The sequence below is a fragment of the Lepisosteus oculatus genome, chromosome 6, assembly GCF_040954835.1.
Source record: "Lepisosteus oculatus isolate fLepOcu1 chromosome 6, fLepOcu1.hap2, whole genome shotgun sequence".
Classification (NCBI taxonomy): domain Eukaryota; kingdom Metazoa; phylum Chordata; class Actinopteri; order Semionotiformes; family Lepisosteidae; genus Lepisosteus; species Lepisosteus oculatus.
The window spans coordinates 49,204,920-49,227,372 of record NC_090701.1 but is presented as its reverse complement, the minus strand read 5'-3'; the positions used below and the strand labels follow the sequence as shown (position 1 = coordinate 49,227,372).

General features: G+C 36.9%; 1 protein-coding gene across 2 annotated transcripts in view; it reads right to left on the bottom strand.

Annotated features, from left to right (window-relative positions):
- Positions 1-252: 252 nt before the first annotated feature.
- The window catches only part of lyn (LYN proto-oncogene, Src family tyrosine kinase), a 34,651-nt gene continuing 12,450 nt past the window's right edge, over positions 253-22,453 (bottom strand). Inside the window, exons 2-13 of one of the 2 annotated variants that reach the window (XM_015353536.2) lie at positions 20,449-20,582; positions 19,059-19,116; positions 18,859-18,964; positions 17,154-17,252; positions 16,883-16,986; positions 16,356-16,505; positions 15,573-15,725; positions 12,968-13,150; positions 11,899-11,975; positions 8,209-8,362; positions 7,022-7,153; positions 253-1,730 (exon numbers count right to left, since the gene is read on the bottom strand). In XM_015353536.2, the coding sequence (XP_015209022.2) occupies positions 1,528-1,730; positions 7,022-7,153; positions 8,209-8,362; positions 11,899-11,975; positions 12,968-13,150; positions 15,573-15,725; positions 16,356-16,505; positions 16,883-16,986; positions 17,154-17,252; positions 18,859-18,964; positions 19,059-19,116; positions 20,449-20,577 (1,548 nt within the window). In that variant the 5' untranslated portion in view covers positions 20,578-20,582 and the 3' untranslated portion in view covers positions 253-1,527. The remainder of the gene's footprint in view (positions 1,731-7,021; positions 7,154-8,208; positions 8,363-11,898; positions 11,976-12,967; positions 13,151-15,572; positions 15,726-16,355; positions 16,506-16,882; positions 16,987-17,153; positions 17,253-18,858; positions 18,965-19,058; positions 19,117-20,448; positions 20,583-22,453) is intronic. The other variant, XM_015353537.2, reaches the window with a different exon arrangement.

The window sequence follows — 22,453 nt, the reverse complement described above, 5'->3', positions numbered from 1 at the left end:
AGATGAAAACCATAGACCTGTAGTCTAAAATGAGACATCAGACGGTGCTAGAAGTAAAGAAAATTGGTGGCATCGGTGATTCAAGGAAATCTGAATTTTGAAGTCTGCACTTCAATCTCCCCCCCCCCAGAACAACAGTAGAGTTTTAAAATTAGAACAAGAGTGATTACATGAAGCCATTTGACTACCTGGCTGTTTGTTTAAACTGTGAAGCAGCTACTGTACATTTTGTGAGTATCTCCAAAAACAAAATTAAAAAAAGCCTCTTTATTGAAATATTTTTGAGTTCTTTATACTGTGTGCATATTACATTTAGCTCTTCATTTTAAAGTAAAAAATCACAATATTTACATGCATATTTATAGAATGACAAACTTGATAACATGAGTAATTTTAGTACAAACTGGAATCTACAATTGTTAAAACAAGGCAGATTAAGCAAACTTTATTAGGTTGGCAATCTCTGCTTATGTGGTAGTCGGAAATGTGAGTCCAAGGCAACTTTTAACAGCAGTATAAAATTAAATAGAAAGTCACCTGTCTTTAATGCACTCCAAGAGGAAGTTACTGTACATACCATTGCTACTGTATATTGGAGGATACTGTGCCAGCCTAGTGGGTTACAGTATACAAGTCCTAAATCAAAAAGCTCTCTCAGGTGTATTTTTGCTCTATTTCAGAAAACTGTAGTGGGCTAATTGTGACATAAGGGGGTTTTGACTTGCTGCTTATGTCGTACATTCCAATTCAATGGTTCCTTATCTAATTAGTATCTAAAGGTTCTCCGGCTTCTGAAACACAGCTGGTGAATTAATGTGGACATAAGACATCACATCACAGATTAGTTGTACAGATGGACAACTTTCTTCTCTCCGGGCAGGATGTTTATCTTTCAAGTGGTCCAAAAAACTTTTGTTCTGGGATTATTATTAGGTCCACTAAAGTATGGTAAGACCCTTTGGGAGTTTTTCTTGGTAGTACAGTATTTGAATTTACCTTAGTAGCTAATTATTGGAGTATGCTATATTTAAAAAAAAATTAGTCAATAGCCATGCTTTACATGATTCGGGTGCAAATGTAGACATTATCTCTGTTGTGCTTAAAACAATAGGCCTCAGCTGTTGCATAATATCACAAATGTAGACCGCAAGACAGATGAATGATAAACTTTTTGCCACTCAATCTTAAAGTTGTTTGACCTTCTAGCTGTCCTTAAACTTTTTTTTATAACAGTGTTGAGGGCCCAGTTGTCTCTGTAGGAATGAAATGTAAAAAAAAGGCACAGGCTTCATAGTCTTAACTTGGTGTAAAATACAACTTGAACAAGGAAATTCATGTTAAATTAACTTCAATTTGAAGTAGGAAAACCAGCCTCTTTTTTTTCAAAAAAAATGCTTCAAGTAAGCATTAGATTGACTGCCAGGGCTGTCACTGTGAGCCTGCTGCATCACTGAAAGTCACTTCTCCCATTCGTGGCTGTAGCCAGACCATTAAACATCAGAAACCGCAGAGTAAAGCTCAATCACTTTAAGGCTGTTGCTGGTATTGCCCTTCGGTTGCTGTGTAGAAATCATCCAGTACACTCTGCATGTAGTCAAACGTTGGCCTGTCTTCGGGTTTAGTCTTCCAACAGGAAGACATTATGGCATAGAGCTCTTTCGGACAGTCTTCAGGCTGAGGCATTCGATATCCACGCTGGATGGAAGTCATTACATCACTGTTGCTCATTCCTGCAAAAAATAAAGCAATTTTTCATTCATATCACAAAACGTTTGAAACTTTGCACAGGACCTGTTTAGCAAAGCAAGGCATTTGAAATAGTTTCCTTTTAAAGCAAGAAATTAAGCTGTACTAAACGTCTATCAGGCGTTACAGGAAATATGAAAAGACTGAGGCACAGACTTTTAACAGATTGTATAGACACGTTTTTCTGCTCAAAAGTGTAATAATTATTGTATTTTTTATATGTATAAAAAAATTTGCATGGACAATCATTGATCCTGTGCATGTGATATTTTTTCAGGGAAGGAAGGACCACAAAACAGTTCAGATTTTAACCACTAGATGGTAATCAAGGACAATGCTAAACAATGTTCTTGTTCCAATTATTTTGCCTGACCAAGGTGATATTCTGCCGTTATGAAATATGCTTATGCAACACCAATATGGCATTGCATGAATGTACCTTAGTAGTATTACACACAATTAATTAAGGATTCTCACAAAAGCCGTCCAATCTTTCCACACTGGCAAGTATATCTGTCTAAGATACTGTCAAACATAAATTACTATTACTAATTACTATTTAGCGATTCTTTGAATGTACCTTGTATGATAATGCTCAAATCTTAAAGAGCAGTTTTCAATAACAAATCTGACCAAAAAACAAATCTAATTTCATTGCTCCCCTCCCACATAATCTCCTCACTTCACTATCACTTTCTAGTTATTTGAACAAGGAAATGAAATTTTGCCCCTAAGAATTAAACATGCCTTATGAAAAAAATGACTAGCATTTTGGATACTCATAAAATGAGTTTCTTGACACAAGGAGGGATGAACAATGATTGTTGTAATTACAGGAATAATTAGCAGAGAACAACAAACAGCATTGGGAAATGATGGAATAACGTTTCTGAAGTCTTTTTGAAATTACACTTAAATGTTTTCTTATTGTAACATATGTGACAAAACATTAATCTCTTTCTCTCTACACACTGAATACGATCCCCCTGTAATGTTTTTTTAGTGAGTCATTTCAGTTCTTAACATAAAGAGAAACTCTGAAATTAAAATAACACTACTTCTCATTTAAAAGACTAAGTGAATATGTTAAAACATCAAGCATGCATAAATATAGAAAAATTGTTAACAAAAGGGAGAGGTTATAAACAATCCATTAAACATTTAGGTTTCTTAATGATGGAATTGATTTAGGCCTATTTGTGCTTCTAATAAATCACAACAAAGATGTGCTGTTTAACTGATCAAATCGATCACTAAAAAGAAACAAGGAGTGGATAGAAGTTATGCTATTAAAGGAACAGTTTTGTCTAAAACAAACTCCTTGACATTTTTAACACTTGAAGAGGTTCACTTTATTTCTGCGGATCAGTGCCAGAAAGGCTTATTTAACCTGATGCTAAGGAAAGAATACTAGTTCAAAATCTGCTGTAGGTATGGGCAGCTCCTGAGACAAAGTGTCCCTTTCACTAACTAAGGATAGATAAAAACAAAACAGAAGGCCTTAAAGAAAACAAACCATTAGGAAAAACATAAGGAGCTTTCTGAATATATCAAATGAGGTTGCAGTGCAAAAAAAAAGGCATTCATTACGTGGATTAGAAAACAAATTGTCTTAGAAGCCAATAGTATCTTCACTATCTGGGCACATAGCAAATAAAGCGGCAAAACATACTGGATTTAAATAAGGACTGTTTTATGACAGAACTGTTCTTAAGGAAACTGTCTTATCGGGACCCTGAATCGGGCTACTACCGGTGAGTCCGAAAGACAGAGAAATCTGGGCATCGGCATGCAAAATAATCCTATATGAAAGTACAATTCTTCATACTATAGAGTACAGAAATATTGTCCGATGAAGCAAGCACAACCTCAGACCTCCAGTCTAGATTGACTATTTTGCTTAGACGTTATTTGGTGCCGTGTTTCCATTTATTCAAATTTCAAATTTGAATGCAAGAGTTTAGTCATAACATCACAGTGTTCTGTGTTCCGCCATGCATACGAAAGCTACGGCAATTTGAATACTCTGTAAATACTGTGGGTGCTGCAGTCAATGTATGTAGCTACGAAATATGCTTTATCTCAACGTGTGCTGAGTGCAGGTCTGCCTGCAATGAAATCAAGGGCTGCCCACAGGCAGGGTCTTGAAGCCTCCCAGTGAATTCTGCTATGCTAAAAGCCCAGCTCTCCTGCTGAGGAAGACTTTAGTGTTATCCAGGTTCCCAGGAGGTGACATCACCTTCTATAACAGGTGTTCCACTGAGTGACTATAGATTTGTGACATTCAATGCACATCCCTGTATTCAGTCGAGGAATGTGGTTCTGCTGTACTTTACAGTATGTTTCGTGGCATGAAAACTTACCAATTTAACCTTAAGTAATGGACTTATACAGAAAGAAAATGCTGGATGAGAATACTGTCTTACAATGTTGGTATCTGTGCTAAGCAGCCACTTTTAAAGTCACATGGTCTCCTCTTGTAGCCATGCTAAATACAACTATAGGCAACCAGGCCTATCCAGCATTTATATACACGACGTTCAGCATGCTGGGATATTCAAGTAGGTAGCTGCAAAGGAACAGCCTTCTTCAGGCTCCACAAACTAAACCTTGTATCTCTTTTCTTTTCCATTCAGCATGGAATAAACCCATTCCTGTTCCTATACTGGGATGGTATTTCCTTAGAACCACTCCTGAGTGGAGCCCATGCTTTCAATATACCTGCGGTCCCTCAGTTGTCTGGGTTCTCTCATGTTTTCTTCATTACCAGCTTATTAACACGAGGGGTGTTTGTAATAGAAATTAGTTTCTCACGTAACTATGATATTTTTAAAAATTTAATTTGGAAAACAGTTACAATCTTTAAACGTGTTGTGAAAAATTTAGAGCAGTGAATCGGGCCACCAAGATTGCTGCAGATCCCTCCCACCCGGGAGATCATTTATTTCAAAAGCTTCCCCCTGGAAAGCGCTTCAAGGTAATCAAAACCAAACCCAACAGACACTTGAACAGTTTCTTTCCCAATGCCATATTTCTGCTTCACTAGCATCCTCTCCCTACAACTCCCCATTTCAGCTGAAAAACGTTGGATTAGTATTATTGCCAACTTGGTTCATACAGTACATCTTGTACATTTTGCATTTAAGAAGTGGTGCATTTACCCAACATGTTTACATAGTTGCACGTTACTCCTCAGACCGTACTTTCGCACATGGTGTGAACTGCACATGGTCTGAACTTGCCATGTGTCTTGCATATACTATAATGTCTATTGTTTGCACATTTGCACTGTACAGTAAATGTGAATGTACTTGTGTCTTATATATACACTGTAACGTCTACATGTGCCGGAAGTCTGAACTGTACTGTGAGCACATATTGTGACTGTGTTTTTGTGTCTCCCCATCCTTTGTATATTGCCCAATGTAATTATGTCGGTTATGTTCCTTGTGCTCCTTTTGCACCTGTGTGTTTTTTGTGTTGAGCAGGTTCCAAATGTGCCAAGGCAAATTCCTGTACCTGACACGTACTGGCGAATAAAAGTGATTGTTCTTCTGATTCTGCTTCTGAACCTGTCTCACCAGGATCTTCTGCAGCAGGGATAATATCCTTCCAAAACTAAGCCACTAGAAGAAAAAGCAGCAAAGAGGGACAGCCAGAAAGCCTCTGGTTTGTCCCCTTTAAGCTGCAATCACAACTACTAGCTCTAGTTCTCTAGTAGTATCTAGTACTAGACACAGTCACAATATGTGCTCACAGTACAGTACAGATTTCTGGCACATGTAGGCGTTACAGTGTATATATAAGACACAGTTACATTCACATTTACAGTACAGTGCAGATGTACAAACACTAGACATTATAGTGTAAGCAAGACACATGGCAAGTTCAGACCATGTGCGAAAGTGGAGTAACGTGTAACTATGTAAAGGTTGGGAAAATGCACCACTTCTTAAGCGCAAAATGTACAAGATGTACTGTATGAATAATACTAATCCAAAGTTTTTCATCTGAAATGGGGAGTTGTAGGGAGAGGATGCTAGTTAAGCAGAAATATGGCATTGGGAAAGAAACGCAGCAACCCACCTGAACTACTAGTTCTCTTCAGTTACAGTTCTTCATAGGCTTCAGTGTATATAAACAATGTACACTACAGAGCTATTAACAATCTTAAAGATAAGAGAGTTGGATATTCTCACTACACGGCATAGATGCAGTTGCCTGAGCAACAGGGCTGGAATAAGGGAGTGAAATGTTGTTATACTGATGGTAAATTTCACCAAGACAGTTGCCTTGCATTACAAGGGAAATCTGTATAAAAGAAGATGTAAAAATCAAGACATAATTCCTGTGTTTCCGAATTGTGTGGGAACAGATATAACAGAGCCTATACAAAACTGATGTCCAGAAGGTTACTCATAATTAGACTGTTGTCAAACGTTTTGAAAGCAAGCTTTCACCAAAAGAGCAAATGAATAATACATTTCAACTCTGTAAATCTGAAATGTTTGTCACCGTGCTAAATGGAATTGCAAATGCTCAGTCTTGTGTCATTTATATGGCATGTTCATTAATTGGTGAAAAGAAAGAAAGAGGAAGCTCTTGAATTCAAGTGCAAGGACAACCTCTCATCTCTCTGTGCAGCTGCACACTGTCTTTGATGCACTATATGTAAACATGGGTGTGATCACACTGATGACCTTGAACTGGTATATTGTGTACTGTATTATAGAGTAATAATTTGAACAGTATACAGAATGATTTGCAAGAAGTGACTGGCTAAGCAAGAGCAATTATTTGACAATTTTGTCAGATATTGGTAATAATCAATTTCCCTTAACTGTATTGGATATTTTGCAATATACTGTATGAATGCTGTCCTAATGGCAATGTCTGAAAATAACGCAGTGACTAGGAAAGGGTTAGCTCATCATTTCTGTCCTGTAAGGGGATAAAGTGTAGCCAGTACTGTTATTAAATGGGTTTGTTGCAACATTAAATTTTGCCTGTTTCTCTGAATTCTGCACAACATTATATCCTTAATATTGTTATGACATATTGACATATCACAATATGATACACAATATTGTAGGTGACATGATTACAGACATAATGATAAAGAGTGTCCTTACATTTGTGCTACTGAGTGTGTGTGCTGCACTATGTGTGGCAAAGATTATTTTATGAAACTGGTCGACATTATATTATTTTCTATTATATACAGTATTATTATTATTATTATTATTATTATTATTATTATTATTATTATTATTACCTGGATAGGGAATTTTTCCATATGTGATGATTTCATACAGGAGGATTCCAAAGGACCACATGTCTGATTTAATAGTGAATGATCCATAGTTAATGGCCTCAGGTGCAGTCCACTTGATTGGGAACTTGGCGCCTGCAACACAAACATTTGACGGGATTAAACATAAAGGGAAGCTTTAATAAAAACAACCACAACAATAGAAACTGAAAATATACACCAAAGAAAAAAGAAACCTGGGGTTAGATACTTTATGGGCTGCAATTGTGTAGAACGTGCAGCTGCACAAACAGTGTATGTGTTCATCATTTGCATAAGCATCTGTTTTTGGCTTTACTTTTGACAGTCGCTGTGGTGTTTCAGATACTGGGGGCAGAATATGACCACCAGCTCACAAAATACATGTATAGACCGTGATCTCTAGAAGATGATGTGAAATTCAGACGCGTGAAGTCTATTCTGTGATCAAGGTTTGGTATTGATTTTTTCAGAGTTGCTTAGTAACCAGTGTTGCTGAACATTTGAATACAAAGGCAACTTGATCAAAGAAAAACACTCTAGACAGAGACATGGTCAGGACTAGATAAATGGTTCTATGTCATGTCATTATTGCTGAATTAAATGTATTTGATTGAGCATTCTTAAGAAGTATTTATATTATTATAGAATTAATGGAAGAATATTTCAGAATATATTCTGTATTCATTGAACTCATGAATGATGTTCTCAGGAAAAGGAAGCTTTAGCTATGTAGTATACCCTGCATGGGACACCAGTCCACCACAGGGCACACACAGACACACGCTCACTGACACTAGGGCTAATTTTCCAAGAAGCCAATCAATCTACCAGTATGTCTTTTGAGGAAAGTGGAGCACCTGGAGGAAACCCACGCAAACACAGGGAGAACATACAAACTCCACACAGACAGCCGAGGGCCCAAGCACTGTGAGGCAGCATTGCTAATAACTGGGATTCTGTGCCACCCGGATTTCCGATATTGCCAACACTAATTAATACTTTATATACATAAAACTATGAAAACATTAAACATTACAAAGCTTCAAAGTTTTTTGTCCAGTGAAATTTCTCATTAATAATAGGAAATCCATCTTACAATAACTTGAATACTTATGGTTAATGCTGGAAAACTGAATGTTTTAACCAGTTTCTGCACTACTTAGTCTTACCTTCCCTTGCTGTATACTGGTCATCCTCAATAACACGTGCTAAGCCAAAGTCAGCAATTTTGCACAGCAGACTCTCAGAAACAAGCACATTTGCTGCTCTGAGATCCCGGTGGATATAATTCTTTTTTTCAATGTATGCCATCCCTTCAGCGATCTGCAACAAAGCCATAGTGAGTGTTCTTGCATTCATATATTTACATATCTGCTGTAATTCAACAAACTTCCTTGCTTCACCTATTGACAACAGGCCAGGATTTACATGGCATTAGGATGCTTTAGTCATCTCACTCAATAATACAACAATTTCAACAATGACTAGCCCATTTTAGCAGTGTTTTTTTTTTTCATTTTCGGTCACAAAAAAACATTATTGATCCAATTAGACAAAGAAAAAAGAAACCAAAACAAAACAGTTCTTATACCAAAATTGAAACTGCAAAGAATTTGACAATTCATTTAAAAGGTTAATTTGAAACACCAGGATAACATCTGGGTAAAGTGCTTTTTTTCACTTGGCGTAGCAGGGGACTTGTCAAAAAATAAATCAAACCCTGGAGATGTCCACAGATCAGCCACCCCAAAACACAAAACATCTACGATTTGCTGCTTTCTGTAACTGACAACACCAACTTAAAAGTTAAAAATGTAAAGAGAAATAGAAGTTGATTCAGCAGGAGATAAAATTCAGAAACAGTGTCCTGGACACGCCGAGCATTATACCAAAGGCGGTGATACTTGGTATTAATATTGACCAATGCTGATGACTTTACAGCACTGTACACATACACAAAGAGGCCTGCAAGAACTGATGAAAGTGACTTTAATAACAGCAGAAGGTACTGTGAGTCGCTGGGTATGTTTTTGTCTCTGGTTCACTGGATGTGAATTCTAATCTAAGCTCTTAAACAGATATATATTGTATATACTGTATATATTGTTTCTGACTGTGCTCTGAAGTCGTTTAAGGTCTTAAATAAATTTCCTTTCAATTCCAATACAGTTAGTTAAGGGGGCTGATAACTTTGCAATTCCAAATGGAAATGCATTTTAAGAAAAAATATTAACGATTAAGAGAAAACATAATCAATAAAACCTTACTGCAGGTCAACAGCACCAAACACATTTTAGAATGAATTTCACCATAAATCCAACAAAAAGAGAAGTGACATTCTAATTATAGGAGTTGTGTACACTAAGAAAATTTCATCTGGGTTTCAATGTGTCATGAGAAATATCATGTCCTCTTTCAGGTCTGCTTTTCGGTAAATTGAATACACAGTATTCAGACATTAAAAATATTTTTAAGACATCATTAACAGAATTATTGAATAAATCTTTACTCCTGTTTTTGTAATTCTAAATAGTGTACCTACCCATTATGTACTTATTTATTTAAGCCGACACTGCACAAGTTTGCTCATTTGAAGTGAACCTTTATCAATTCTGCAGCAAAGTGCTTTATAAATGTAAAACGAATGACAGTTGTTGTAGCACTCTTTGAAATGCTGTCAAAGTTCATTAGCCTAGTGCTATAAAAAGATCTTCCTTTTGCAAAAGTCAAGCTGCTATACAGAATGGTTAAAGACTAAAAAAGTAACGAGCATTTGGACAGAGTAGAATGTGCTTAGTGAGTAAAAGCAAATACCAGTTTCTCATCAGTGAATAATGGTCTGGCAGAATGGCTCAAACAGTCCAGTTTATTTACACAACCCCTTATCATTGTACAGAATCTCCTATTATCTGCATTTAATGAATTGTAAGATTCTAAAATTAAAAATGTATTTACAAGCTTTTTTATACTAACTGTGTTGGTGTGTTATAAAGAGAAAAACAAACCTGGTCCTTTTTGGACCAAAAAAGGAAAAAAAAAATATTGTACAAATACTGGTTTCACTATAATTAAGAGAACCATTACTGATGTAATATAACACACTATAATTTAGTGTATTGAGAATATTTATTGTTTGTACATTTTTTGCCTGATTGGCTGAGGGCCAACCCCCTGGATGAATGATTTCTGTTTAGAGCACTTGAGGTTGACTGATATTGGCTGTTATCTTTCCTCCCAAACGTTTGCTGTTATACTGCATACAGTATGTGACAGATCCTATATCAGAGTAGACTCATGAAAAAAATAGAACACACCTACAGAAATTTAAATCAAAAGCTCATCTTCTTATTAAAAATCCCAGGGTGTTTCTCGAAAAGAGTAGGGGTGTACCCCGGCATCCTGGTCAAATTCCCCATCGGCCATTATCAATCATGGCCTCCTAACAATCCCCCTCTATAAATTGGCTTCATTACTCTGCTCTCCTCCCCCACTGATAGCTGGTGTGTGGTGAGCGTTCTGGCGCACTATGGCTGCCGTCGCATCATCCAGGTGGATGCTGCACATTGGTGGTTGTGGAAGGGAGTCCCCATTACCTGTAAAGCGCTTTGAGTGGAGTGTCCAGAAAAGCGCTATATAAGTGTAAGCAATTATTAATTATTATTATTATTATTGTTGTTGTAAAAGCTGCAAATGCTTTACTGTATGTTGTGCGAAGACTTACTGTAAGCTTACTGTCTTCCGTTTAAAGTTCACACTATAATCCTTGTTTAGCTCTACCAACCCCCTCCTCTGCCCCGTCTCTCCTGTACCTCAGTCACCTTTGCCTCTGGCTGGTAATGAGTAACCCTTTCCAATGGATGTGAGATGTTGACAAAACACAGACTACAACCTCTACACCTTTGACAGAACCCTTGCAACAAAATCTGCAGACGTCCACTGGCATACTAAATTAACTCAATCCTAGCCAAAGACTACTCTCCACTGACTAATTGCAAGAAAGGAAGCTCTGAATCTCACCACAATTCCCACAGATACTGTACTGTGGCAATTCCATGTTGCAAAACCAAATGAAAACTAAATTAAACTGAGTTATAAGTGGAGTATGATCTACAGTAACTTGAATGACTAGATTAGTTATGATCTAACTAGAATTACTAGGGACATTTTCACCTACAATTTATTCCCTATGACTAGCCTATAAGATTATAATGAAACTGGTAATTAGGTCCCTTTAAGTGAACGACAAGTGCACTATAAATCCATTTTGGTGCAGATATAACTGCTTTAAAATCTTCATAACTAAAGGTTTATGAAAATAAATGCAGGGTTGTAACACTGGTATAACTACAGTATATTGATCTTTTGGGTTTAAATTTCTGCTATTTTTTCATTCTGCAACACCAAACAGGAGCAGGGAATTTGACTTCATCATGTATTTTCTGACAAAATGTATAGACTCTTCATAATTATGTTTTCGTAACAGATAGGTGGTAATGCCATTTGGGGCATAAGGGTTTCTTTATTAAAAAGGAATACATCTAATTTATCATATTTCCATTTTTAATTTCATTTGCTCTTCAGCTACCGATGTTTAAAATGGACTTTTCATCCCCTTTACAAACAATTATTCTGTAATAACAAGGCTGGACGAATCATAAAACAACTAGAAATACAATTGTGCAAATTGATGTTCCTCTTTTTGGTTTACCAATGGAAAAACTGACATCACAAGCTTCTCTTTGTGAAACACTTCTTTTAAAATAGGAACTTTCTTGGCTATTTCACTCAGAGTGTTCAAAATGGCTCTACTATATTATGTGCCCTATATTTTAAGAAACAACTAAAATATGATTTCTTACCTGAGCAGAAAAATCTATGAGCTTCGGTAGCTGTACTTTATTTCCAGCTTCACTTTTTAAAAAATCTAGCAAGCTGCCTGAAAGAGAAAGCACATAAAACACGTCAAGCAGAATGGTTTTGCAATCAACTACACAGATACTTTTTTTAAGTAAAGAAATCTTATTTTGATTTCTCTCATGTGAAAAAGAAATTAATCATGGTAACCAATATTTTTGCTAAAAAAGAGAAGATGAGACATGTTTTATTTATAATATCTTAGCATGTTCTGTGGTAATATTAAGAATTGTTTTTAGTTTATAATATATTCTTTTATATAGTTTATAATAACTTTTTGATATACGAAGGGAGGATAGAAAAGTATCAATATATGCGATCAGTAATGAGGTGAGGTTCTCTGCTCCCTCTCTCATGGGGCTTAGGAACAGAACCCTAATGTCTATTCCACATGTCTTCTGGAGGTGTAAACTATCTAGATTACCCAGAGAAAACCTGAAAGAACACGTGGAATGAGCCTACAAACTTCACAGGAACCCAAGGCTGAATTAAATCCCTAGTCACAGCTAGGCATCAGCACCAACCACCACTACACTGTCACACGGTAGGAATATGGATATGCAGTTAAGTTACACAGCATAGAGAAGTTTTTTGAGGTACTATTGAAACAAGCACTTGAGAAAATGGGTACTGTATATTTAGGAAAAAAGAAATCAAGGTAAAAACAATGATTGAAGTACCTTAATGATGCTGAAATGACATTTTTATTTTTAATTTTCATTCTCTCATTCGCATTTACAAAATCCTAATAAGGCCTATCTCTTATTGAACTGATTACTTCCATATATTATGACAAGGTGGGAAGCTGCGTCAGCATGCGTAGGCTGCAAAGGAACAAGTAATAGGTTTATTCCATGCTGGAAAAATGCAACGTTTCGGCTGTGGAGCCTTCTTCAAATGTTCTTCTTCAAGACACTTGAAGAAGGCTCCACAGCCGAAACGTTGTGTTTTCTTTCTTTTTACAGCATGGAATAAACCTATTACTTGTTCCTATATTATGACAACATCACTTACCATTGGCCATGAATTCAGTTATGATATAAATGGGCTCGATCTTTGTTACGACTGCATAAAGTCGGACTAATCTGTCATGCTGAAGTGTTTTCATGAGGTTGGCTTCTTCAAGGAATGCTTCTACCGACATGGTCCCGGGCTTTAAGGTTTTCACTGCTACTTTTGTTGTGTTGTTGTAGTAGGCTACAATAGAAGAAAGGGAAACACTCACTTCAGAAAGTCAGTTCTAACAAATCACTAATGAAGCAAATTAATTAATTAATTAAAATTCCGATGAAGAAGAACATTTGGGGAGGTCAAGGTCTTGTCCTTTAAGAGCAGACCACACTGTTCTAAAACAGAAAAATAAAAAAATATATATACAATGAATAGAAAAGAACAAAATGATTAAATAAAAGCAGTTCAGAGAAAGCATCTCTTAGGTTCAGCTTGTAATAAATGTGGTCCGTGCTAGTTACAGTTTTGTAAACATATAACACAATAATCAGCAGAAAAACAGAAAATGTTGGTGCTTCCTTTACATTCACAAAGTAACAATGTCATTGAGATTAGATGTATTCTAAGTCGCACACAGATGCACACAGAGGATGGGTGGGGGGCAGAGAGTGGATTACACAGAGGCAATTGCTACAACAGAGTTATTTGCAACAGGATCTCTGCTATACATTGCATGTGTTAGACCGAGCACAAAAATGCAACAGTGAAAGATCTTGGTATCAAGACAGAAATCACCTGGCAACTAGCCTTTACTTTCAGCCACTACACTATTCACAGCCCGCATACAGTACAGGTATGGACATGCAGTTCTGTTTAAAGTCCAGTCCCTTACTTATGGCCATCAGCACACAACTACATTATAAAAACAGGCTTTGTCTAGTTCCTTCTTTGTTATTCAGCAAGTCCTTGGCAACTAAGGATTTAACTGGGTTACATTGTCTTTCAGTGGCTACAGCACAGTAAAACAGGAAGCAGGCTAAGAAAATGATCCACACTTTACATGCTTTGTCAGTAACATAGAACTGGCCATTATTTGTTTTCTGGAAACGGAACTCTGTTGTTAAGCAATCGTGCAATGAAAATGATACTTATTCAAATCCCCTGAAACAGCATGTTTTTTACATAAATTAGTGCAAGTGACATTTATATAAACATAAGCAAATGTATACCTGTTATTTGCTTCAGAGAAACATTAAGTACTGTAGGTTAATATGTTTAGAAAAAATAATATGCAGATAATTTTCTAAATGCGTTAGAATGTTAGTTTTATGAGTGGCACACATTCACATTTAAAGTGTAAACCTCACCTTGAGGCCTTGGAGTTAGGTGGGAATATTATATTGTGAAGTCTCTTGTTTTCCAGAGAAAAAAAAGCCTGAGCGAAAAAGTAAGAAAGGAAATAGACTGTGCAGTTGCACGGTCCACAGATTTCCTCACCGCGGAGCAGAGGAAAGCATTTCACTTGAAATTAACGTCAAGGGGACTAAATAAACAAGAGGAAACATCTTGAACTCAAAATCCCCTGAACCATTTGTATATTTGCAAAACTGGTTACTTCCTGGAATTCATGGGCAACATGGGTGATCATAAAGCATGAATACTAATGACATTTACTCACACTCTATTTTCTTATGTAAGTGAATATGTGTTTTGAGCCCTGTCATAGTGACCTGATACATGTAAGGTCTCTAACTTTGGTCCTGGGAAGCCCCATTCAAATTAGACTTGTATGTCACCCTAGATGATTCAAAAGACTGGGAACACTCAATGTGCTCAATTTACTGAATCGTGGATCTTGATGGATAAATTACTTAATTTAACAAATCGTCTGCAATTGACCACAATTAAATTGTTCCAAGGATTTGGTCATTAAAGGGTAACCTATTAAAACTGCTGGATTGAGATTCTCCAGGAGCAGGGGCAGACATGAAATGCATGTCATTGGTTTTGACTCGTATGGGGTTTTCATTGGTAAGTGTAGTCTATAACTGTATAGTTAATACATTCGATTAAATTTCTGCAGAAGCTAATTAATTATCTTATCTTCTCAAATAACTAAAAGGCCTGCCAATCCACACATGAACATAAATATTAGTTTCTCAGAAACAAGAGGAGGATGCCATTAGACTAAAAAGGGTCTCAGAAGGTCTCAGTAAGATTCATACTTTAAAATCTGAAAGTTACTTCTTACAAACAGAGGGTGATCCAGATTTTTTTTAAAGTGATTCAGAATAAAAAAATAAGTATTTCACTGTTTTAAAATATTAAACTGTGTTCCAGGGCCTGTTTTTTAGCTGACAGGTGTTCCTCCCAGTCAAAGGCTCAAAAACATTCTACTGAAGAATACTGACCTCAATTATTTTAAACAGTGCGTTTGGATAGCAAATACTGACAGCCCTTAAATGTTGATTCTTTTATTCCGACTGGACACAAATGTATTCTTTTGAGTTGAATTGTCTGAATTGCTAACATTACTATTCAGCTTCTTCTAGCATAACCTTACTTACTACGGACTGTTTAATAGATTTCTGTTAGATGAAAAATATTTAAAGACAAATAAATATACACATACACTGAATATTGTAAGACATGTCTGAGGTACACTCACCCATCCACACTTCCCCAAACTGCCCTGCTCCCAGTTTCTTCACCATCTTTATAGACTCCTTCGAGATCTCCCAGGCATCTTTATCCCAAGGTTTCTGTGCTTTGGGTTTAACACAAGGCTTGTCCAGCTTTCTGCAGAGGCCATCAGCTTGTTCTAAAACAGCAAGCAAAGTTTACTGCGCTCTGCAGTTTAGAATTTGGGCAACTTTCAAAAGTAATTCCGATAAAGGAACAATAATGGCAGCTACACATACTACATCACTCTATTTTCTAAATGAGTTACCCATTATAGGGTCGCAGGGGAGTCAGTGCCTATACCTGCAATCAACATTTGACATTTTACCACGTTACTAAATCTGATTTAACGTTTCCATTGTGAACAGATGCAATGACTCTAAAGGAAGATCTGTTGTACAAATTCAGTTACTGCAATTTGTCGATAGCCTTCTATCTTCACCAACGCATTCTTTTTGAAAGCAATCTGTGAACAACAGTAAATAACATCGCGTGGCTTAAATTCTAGACTACAGAGTATCTTTGTGCTGTCTGCTGATGGACAATTGGCAGACGTAAATTCAGAAAGGGCCCTTTAATATTGTACTTGTTATAGAACTGGGGTCTTCTTAAAGAGTGTGTACAGACTATTTCATTTGTTTCCTATTTCTGAAAAAACAGATGTATTTGCATGTCACCAACTGTAGCAATGTAAAACACATTTAATTCCAAACATTCAGTTTTGGAATTCAGTTAATCATCTGAAGTGGAAAAGAAAAAAAAGACTTACTCTGATAATGCTTTATCATGCTTGTGATGTCAGGGAATGTAATTTTGGGAGAGATGTAGTAACCTCCATTATCCAGAGTCCGTATCTTGTAATGTTTAACTGCATCTGCACCCTGGGCATCAATATCTCTAATTGATAGAGAGTAACTCCCTAAAGGCAAATACAGCATGGTTTTTCATTGTCATTTACAGATCTTTTAACAGGTTACAACACTTTTAAAATCTATAAAAGTATATTGTATTAAATGAAACAACACATAATGATAGTTATTTAAAAAATGAGTGAGGTAAAAATGTATGCAGCTACTGTATACATACAGTGGTCACCTCTAGTTTATAACTTTCTAATATTCTTCTCTTCAGTCGCCACTAGTGTGTTATTGAAAAATAATCTGCAGCATGCAGAAACTCTCTTTCTTCATTTTAAAATTTAGAAACTTAGAACACAATAAAGGCTGGGAACAGAGGACGGAGTAAATTGAAAACTAAAATCTGTGAGCCTAAAATAGTGTGCTGCAAGACTTGCACCTTTTGAAGTTTCACTTTCTCGGATGAGAAAATATCCCAGTTTATTTGCTGGTGCTAGAAGCTGTCTCTCAGCATCTTTTCTTGTGATTTCTTTGAAGAACCATCTACATGAAAGAGAAAAAAAAGTTAATTTCTGCAGTGATCCTCAACACTCGTGCACAAGCTCAGAAAAGGGGAAATTCAACTTAAGGAAAGGAAACCTTTCCCAGTCTGTCCCAGGGATACAGTGAAGTGGAGTCCCACATACGAAATGCAACTTCACTCAACTTACTCCTCAGTTTCCATGGTGTTGACTTGTGCAACATAGTTTGAGGGAATAAATCCCTCTTTCCTGCTTGTGAGAGACTTTGCCTTCCACCATTCCCCATGTCTGAAACAATGAACAAAGACCAAATAAGTATAAGCAGTTTAATATTAAAACATGACTATTTAACTAACAGCATAGATAGAAACATCAGAAGACCCTGAAGACTGTATGGTACTCTTTGAGAAGGCAAATATCCCCCAGTTTGCAATACTGATGTTAATTTTTTTCAGCCTTACCAGAGTTCTCTCTCTGCTGTCCCAGGATTGGGATATAATCCACCTCTGTCAGCTTTTAGTATCTGTAAGTTTCTAACTGATTACAGAGAAAACATTCGGCACCTAACTGAGCGATTGGGAACTTATATCCACTGGTTGTCTCTATGGACATGTTGGACATGACATCTCCTGGGAAAAACTAAGGTTACTGCTGGAAGAGGTGTTAGTGGGGCAGGGGGTACTCACCCTGTGGTCTGTGTAGGTCCTAATGCCCCAGTATAGTGACAGGGACAACATACTGTAAAAAGGCGCTGTCCTTTGCATGAGACATAAAACTGAAGTCCTGACTCTCTGTGGTGATTAAAAATCCCAGAGTGTTTCTCAAAAAGAATAGAGGTGTTACCCTGGTGTCCTGGCCAGATTCACCCCTGACCTTTACCAATCATGGCCTCCTAATAATCTCCATCTCTGAATTGGCATCATCACTGTGCTCCCCACTGATAGCTGGTGTGTGGTGAATGTTTTGTCGCACTATGACTTGTTGTTCCTTAAATGTCTTCATCTGTATTTTCTACTCTAAACAATTTCCCTAGGAAAACAATTTTGTGCCACTCAAAATTATACTTGTAAATTCAAGTTAAAAGTAATGTTAATAATACATAGTTTGGGGTTATTTGAGATTTAGCTTTTCCCATATACTAAACAGTATAACTGTAATTGATGCAATAAGTAAGTACTTCAAAAACTCAACAAGGACCTAAAGCAAAGCATTTAGTCAGCAAAGCAAATGTACAGGCTAACAGAATATCATTTTTGACACAGGAAGCAAGCACAATAACAAAAATGGTTTAAACCACAGTAACAATGTGCTATAATAATCTAAAAAGAGAAGTTCTAATTCAAGTCAAATTAAAGTATATTTAGGTGGAAGAACTCTAGTTTGTACTCTGCATATTGAGAAGACGGTTTATATATGTATCAAAAAACTTCAAGTTAGTACAGTATGATGACTTAATACAAACAGTTTTAAAAAGTAATAATAATTTAAATTTTTGCAACAATGAAAAATGATTTTTATTCCTTGGACTGGTCTATATTTCTAATTATGTGATTAAAGGATTGTATTGCTAAAATAACCAGTGATAATCCAGTTCTCCAGACTTGTGGAAATGATAGATTACACTGTACTGGACTTCTCCAGAGTTAAAGCTATGTAAATTTAACTTAACAAAATCATTCAACAGTCATGTTTGGGAAAATGTTTATGGAGTGAAATGCAATGCAGTATAGTACTTTCAAAATATTTTTTCTGTCATAAACATTGTTAAATTAGTTTAAAGCAAAGAAGGTTCAATTTGCTTCAGTCTGTGCTGTAAAGAATTGTTATGGCTATAATATACTGTACGACTATCATACTGACACATAAAGGCAATGATTTAAATTGCTACACTTACTCCTCAAGCACTTTAAGTTTTTCTCCCTTCTTGAATCCCAAGTCATCCTGATGAATAGCTTCATATGGGTACAGTGCAACCACTATCTTCCCTGTCTCCTGTTGCTCTGTTGGAGAAAACATATTTTTAAGATCCGCATATTCATGTTCCTTCACTGAATGTGGTTCAATGTCCAATGTAAACAAGAGAAAGAACCTTACCTTCAAGTTTTTGAAATACTTGGCCAGGCAGTAGGCGACTATCTGGGTTTGAAGAATTCTATAAGAAAACATGTTCCACTGAGAATATGGTTGAGATGCAGTGTTACAATGCACTCTTCACGCCACCTTACTGTACTGTATCACTGTATTGCACAGACCTGCTTTCTTTCATATGTGAATGGGTATTACACAGCTATCTTTCATGTGGAAATGTATTGGTAACTTGAAACCTGCATTACAAACTAGAAATGCTGCTTCGGCATTATCCGAACTGTATCTTAGTCGACAGCTTGCAAGACTGCTTCCATAATAGAAAATCATATCTTGCCATATGTGAGCAACATGTGAAGAAAAATGCAGAGCGTTACACCCTTGTTTACTGAAAATACAGTATTTTATGTCTAAAAATCCTCACTATACATTCAAAAACTTTCCCTTTCAATGGTTTGCATAGCCATAATTATCATTTGAGAGTTACAGTGAACAGGTTTATCAGCAAAATCTCCCATAAGTAACACGAGAGGGGTAATTCTCAGGATTATCTCTATGGTTACTGGGCAATTTCCTTTCAGACTCAGGGAAAGTATCTCACCTATATTATTACTGGAACTCATGAATGAGATAGCATGATTTTTTCAAGATTTTTTCAAACACCAAATGCAATTTTCTCTGTGACATTTAGTATATCAGTATTCAGACAAATGGGACCTAAGTGTTGTTCTGAGGTTGACTAACACACAATTTCAGTCATCATTCAGCAAATATTATAACAAACACATGGACATGATAAGTAAAGACTTATTATTCATCCATTATCTTTATGGCTTCTTCCAATTCAGGTTTGGGGGGGACCTGGAGCCTACCAGCAAGCCAGGGGCGCAAGGCAGGATATACCCTGGATGGGACGCCAGTCCATCACAGGGTAGACAGGCACAAGCACCCACTTACTCCAGGGCCAATTTTCACATAAGCCAATTAACCTGCAAGTATGTTTTAAGACTATGGGGGAAATCGGAGCACAGAGAGAACATACAAACCGCACAAAGACAAGACTTCAAATAGAAAAGATTCAAAGACAGCATAAGTGTGAGTATAGAGTTACTGTAAACAAACATTTTTAGATAAACTCAATGTATGTATGACGACCCAGAAGTTAAGAAAAGACAAAAAAGACACCAGGCTAACATGGAAGGAAAGAAAACGGAATAGTTTAAAGAACTTCATCATCATGCAGATCATTAATATGCAGAAGTCATTTTCTCACAATGAAATCCAGCTCATGCAATTAGACTTTTCAAACAGGTGCTGTTCAGAGTTAGTGAAGATTATCTTCCTAACTACAAAACTGTTGGAGGGGATAATTCACTCCCCAGTATAACTCACTACTTACTATCGCATGTTGTTTATTGGAGGTTGGATCTCTCACATATATAGTTCGTTCAGTACGTACTGATTGGTTTTTCTTCACAAGTCCACCACCAGTCTCCGGGCCTGTCAGCTTGGATTTTTTACATCCCATATTTTCTATGAAGAAAAGAAAACATAAAATATTAAAAATACTATTAAAGTATTAAAACCAACATCAGTTGGTGAAGTGGATTGTGGCATGGGAGAAATGCTGTTTTGTGTGTAACTTTGATTTTTTTCTGGCAGATTAAAATTAATGAAAGTAAGAAAGCTTTTTAAACCTTAGTTTAAAAGGCAAAATACACTTTTCCCTTTATAATATTGTGTAAACAGGCCAAGTGTTAGTGTGCCTGTCACTCACTCAAATGCTGGGCTAAGTGCTACTGAATATAGATCATTATTATTGCATAATATTATATTATTGTTATTTTACAAAGAGCAAGGAATATACTCCAAAACAGTAACAAGATCTGAATTGATCATTTTTAAAGTGTAAATGTAAAAATCTACAATGTGCATATAGTTTCTAAGGAAAAAAAAAACTGCCATTTGTTTCTTTCATTTACTGTATATTACTTTCAAATGATCAAAGTAATAAATACATTAAGATGGATCAACACACTAAGTATGTTACTTATTCTCTGGGATTGCTACTTAAAAGGCTTGCTTAATATACTGATTAATGTGCTTAATTTTCATTGTTAAAACTATAAACTATAAACACGCGAAACAAAGAAAGCTGTTCTGTTTCGGGTGGGGATTTATACTCGTGTTGGTGGTACATATGACAATTCTGGCTCTGGAGTGTTCTTAAAAGGAGAGGAAAGTTACTTTATTTGAAAGTGTTCCAGCGCCGCTGTTACTCATCTCACAAGAAAGGCTTTGCTTGAATTAGAAACTAATCCACCACGATGCAGTAAAAACCGCCGCCTAATACGGAGGAGCGCTATTTCAGTTTGGCCAAATTCTAATAACGAGGTGATGAATTAAGAGCTAGTGTGATCGTCGCCACCCGTTTCATCCCACAACAGCTGGGGCGCGAACCCGGGTCTCCGGCGTGATGCAACAGGGAACCAGCCTGAGGCGACCTCCCTCAGGCCAGGCAGCCGAGCTCCCTGCGGCGCGCAGGGAGGGCGGTGACGTCACCGTATCCGAACTAGCTCCGCTACACTAGCGCACTTGATACTTTGACTTGAACTTCGCCTCGCTGAGGAAAGGACACCCCTGGTCAGAAATCACATTCCCCCCCTTTAGTTATGAGGAATAATGCAGGGAGACCTGCTGCAATACTGATGTTGGGGTGGCGGGAGGGAAGCTAGAAAGGTCTGCGTTGCGCCGTAGTCACTCAGGAAGCATTTACGCGCAGAGAAGCGGTAGTACAAGACTACAATTTGACCTCCACATGCAAGTCTTTTCAACAACACCATTTAATGTTCAGTTGGATCCACAGACCTTCGAGCATTTCATTACTCATTGGATTATAGATCCAACGAAAAAAGAAAGCATCTCTCTGCTTATTAATTTGTTCGCTGTTAAATTATTGTGCACTTCCACTTAGGTGCCGCGTCCCCTTTACTCACATGGTCTCTAGCACCCCTGCCTCCACTCCATCTTCACCCTTGTAGCAGACTCTTTGGCTCATTCCAATTGTGGCCATTTCCTCAGCCAAGTGGGAAAATGTCTCCTTGTGTTGTCCCATCTTGTTCGGAATCAGAATTTGACTGAACTGCAGACATTATAAATGATGGTACCACTACTCCAATACTGAGGGAAAGTTTTCACATATTTTGGAGAGATTCTCAAAGAACCTGAGCATCTGATTTGTCAATAATTTGTTTTCTGCAAAATGAGTAAAAATTGTGATGGCGGCTTCCAAAATGTTTAAATCTGTAGCTTGAAAGGCTAACCGTGTGAGATACAGTAAGTGGATTTATCCAGTCTGTAGTGAAAAGCTGCACTGTGAACCTCGTTTAGGGTTTATGATATGA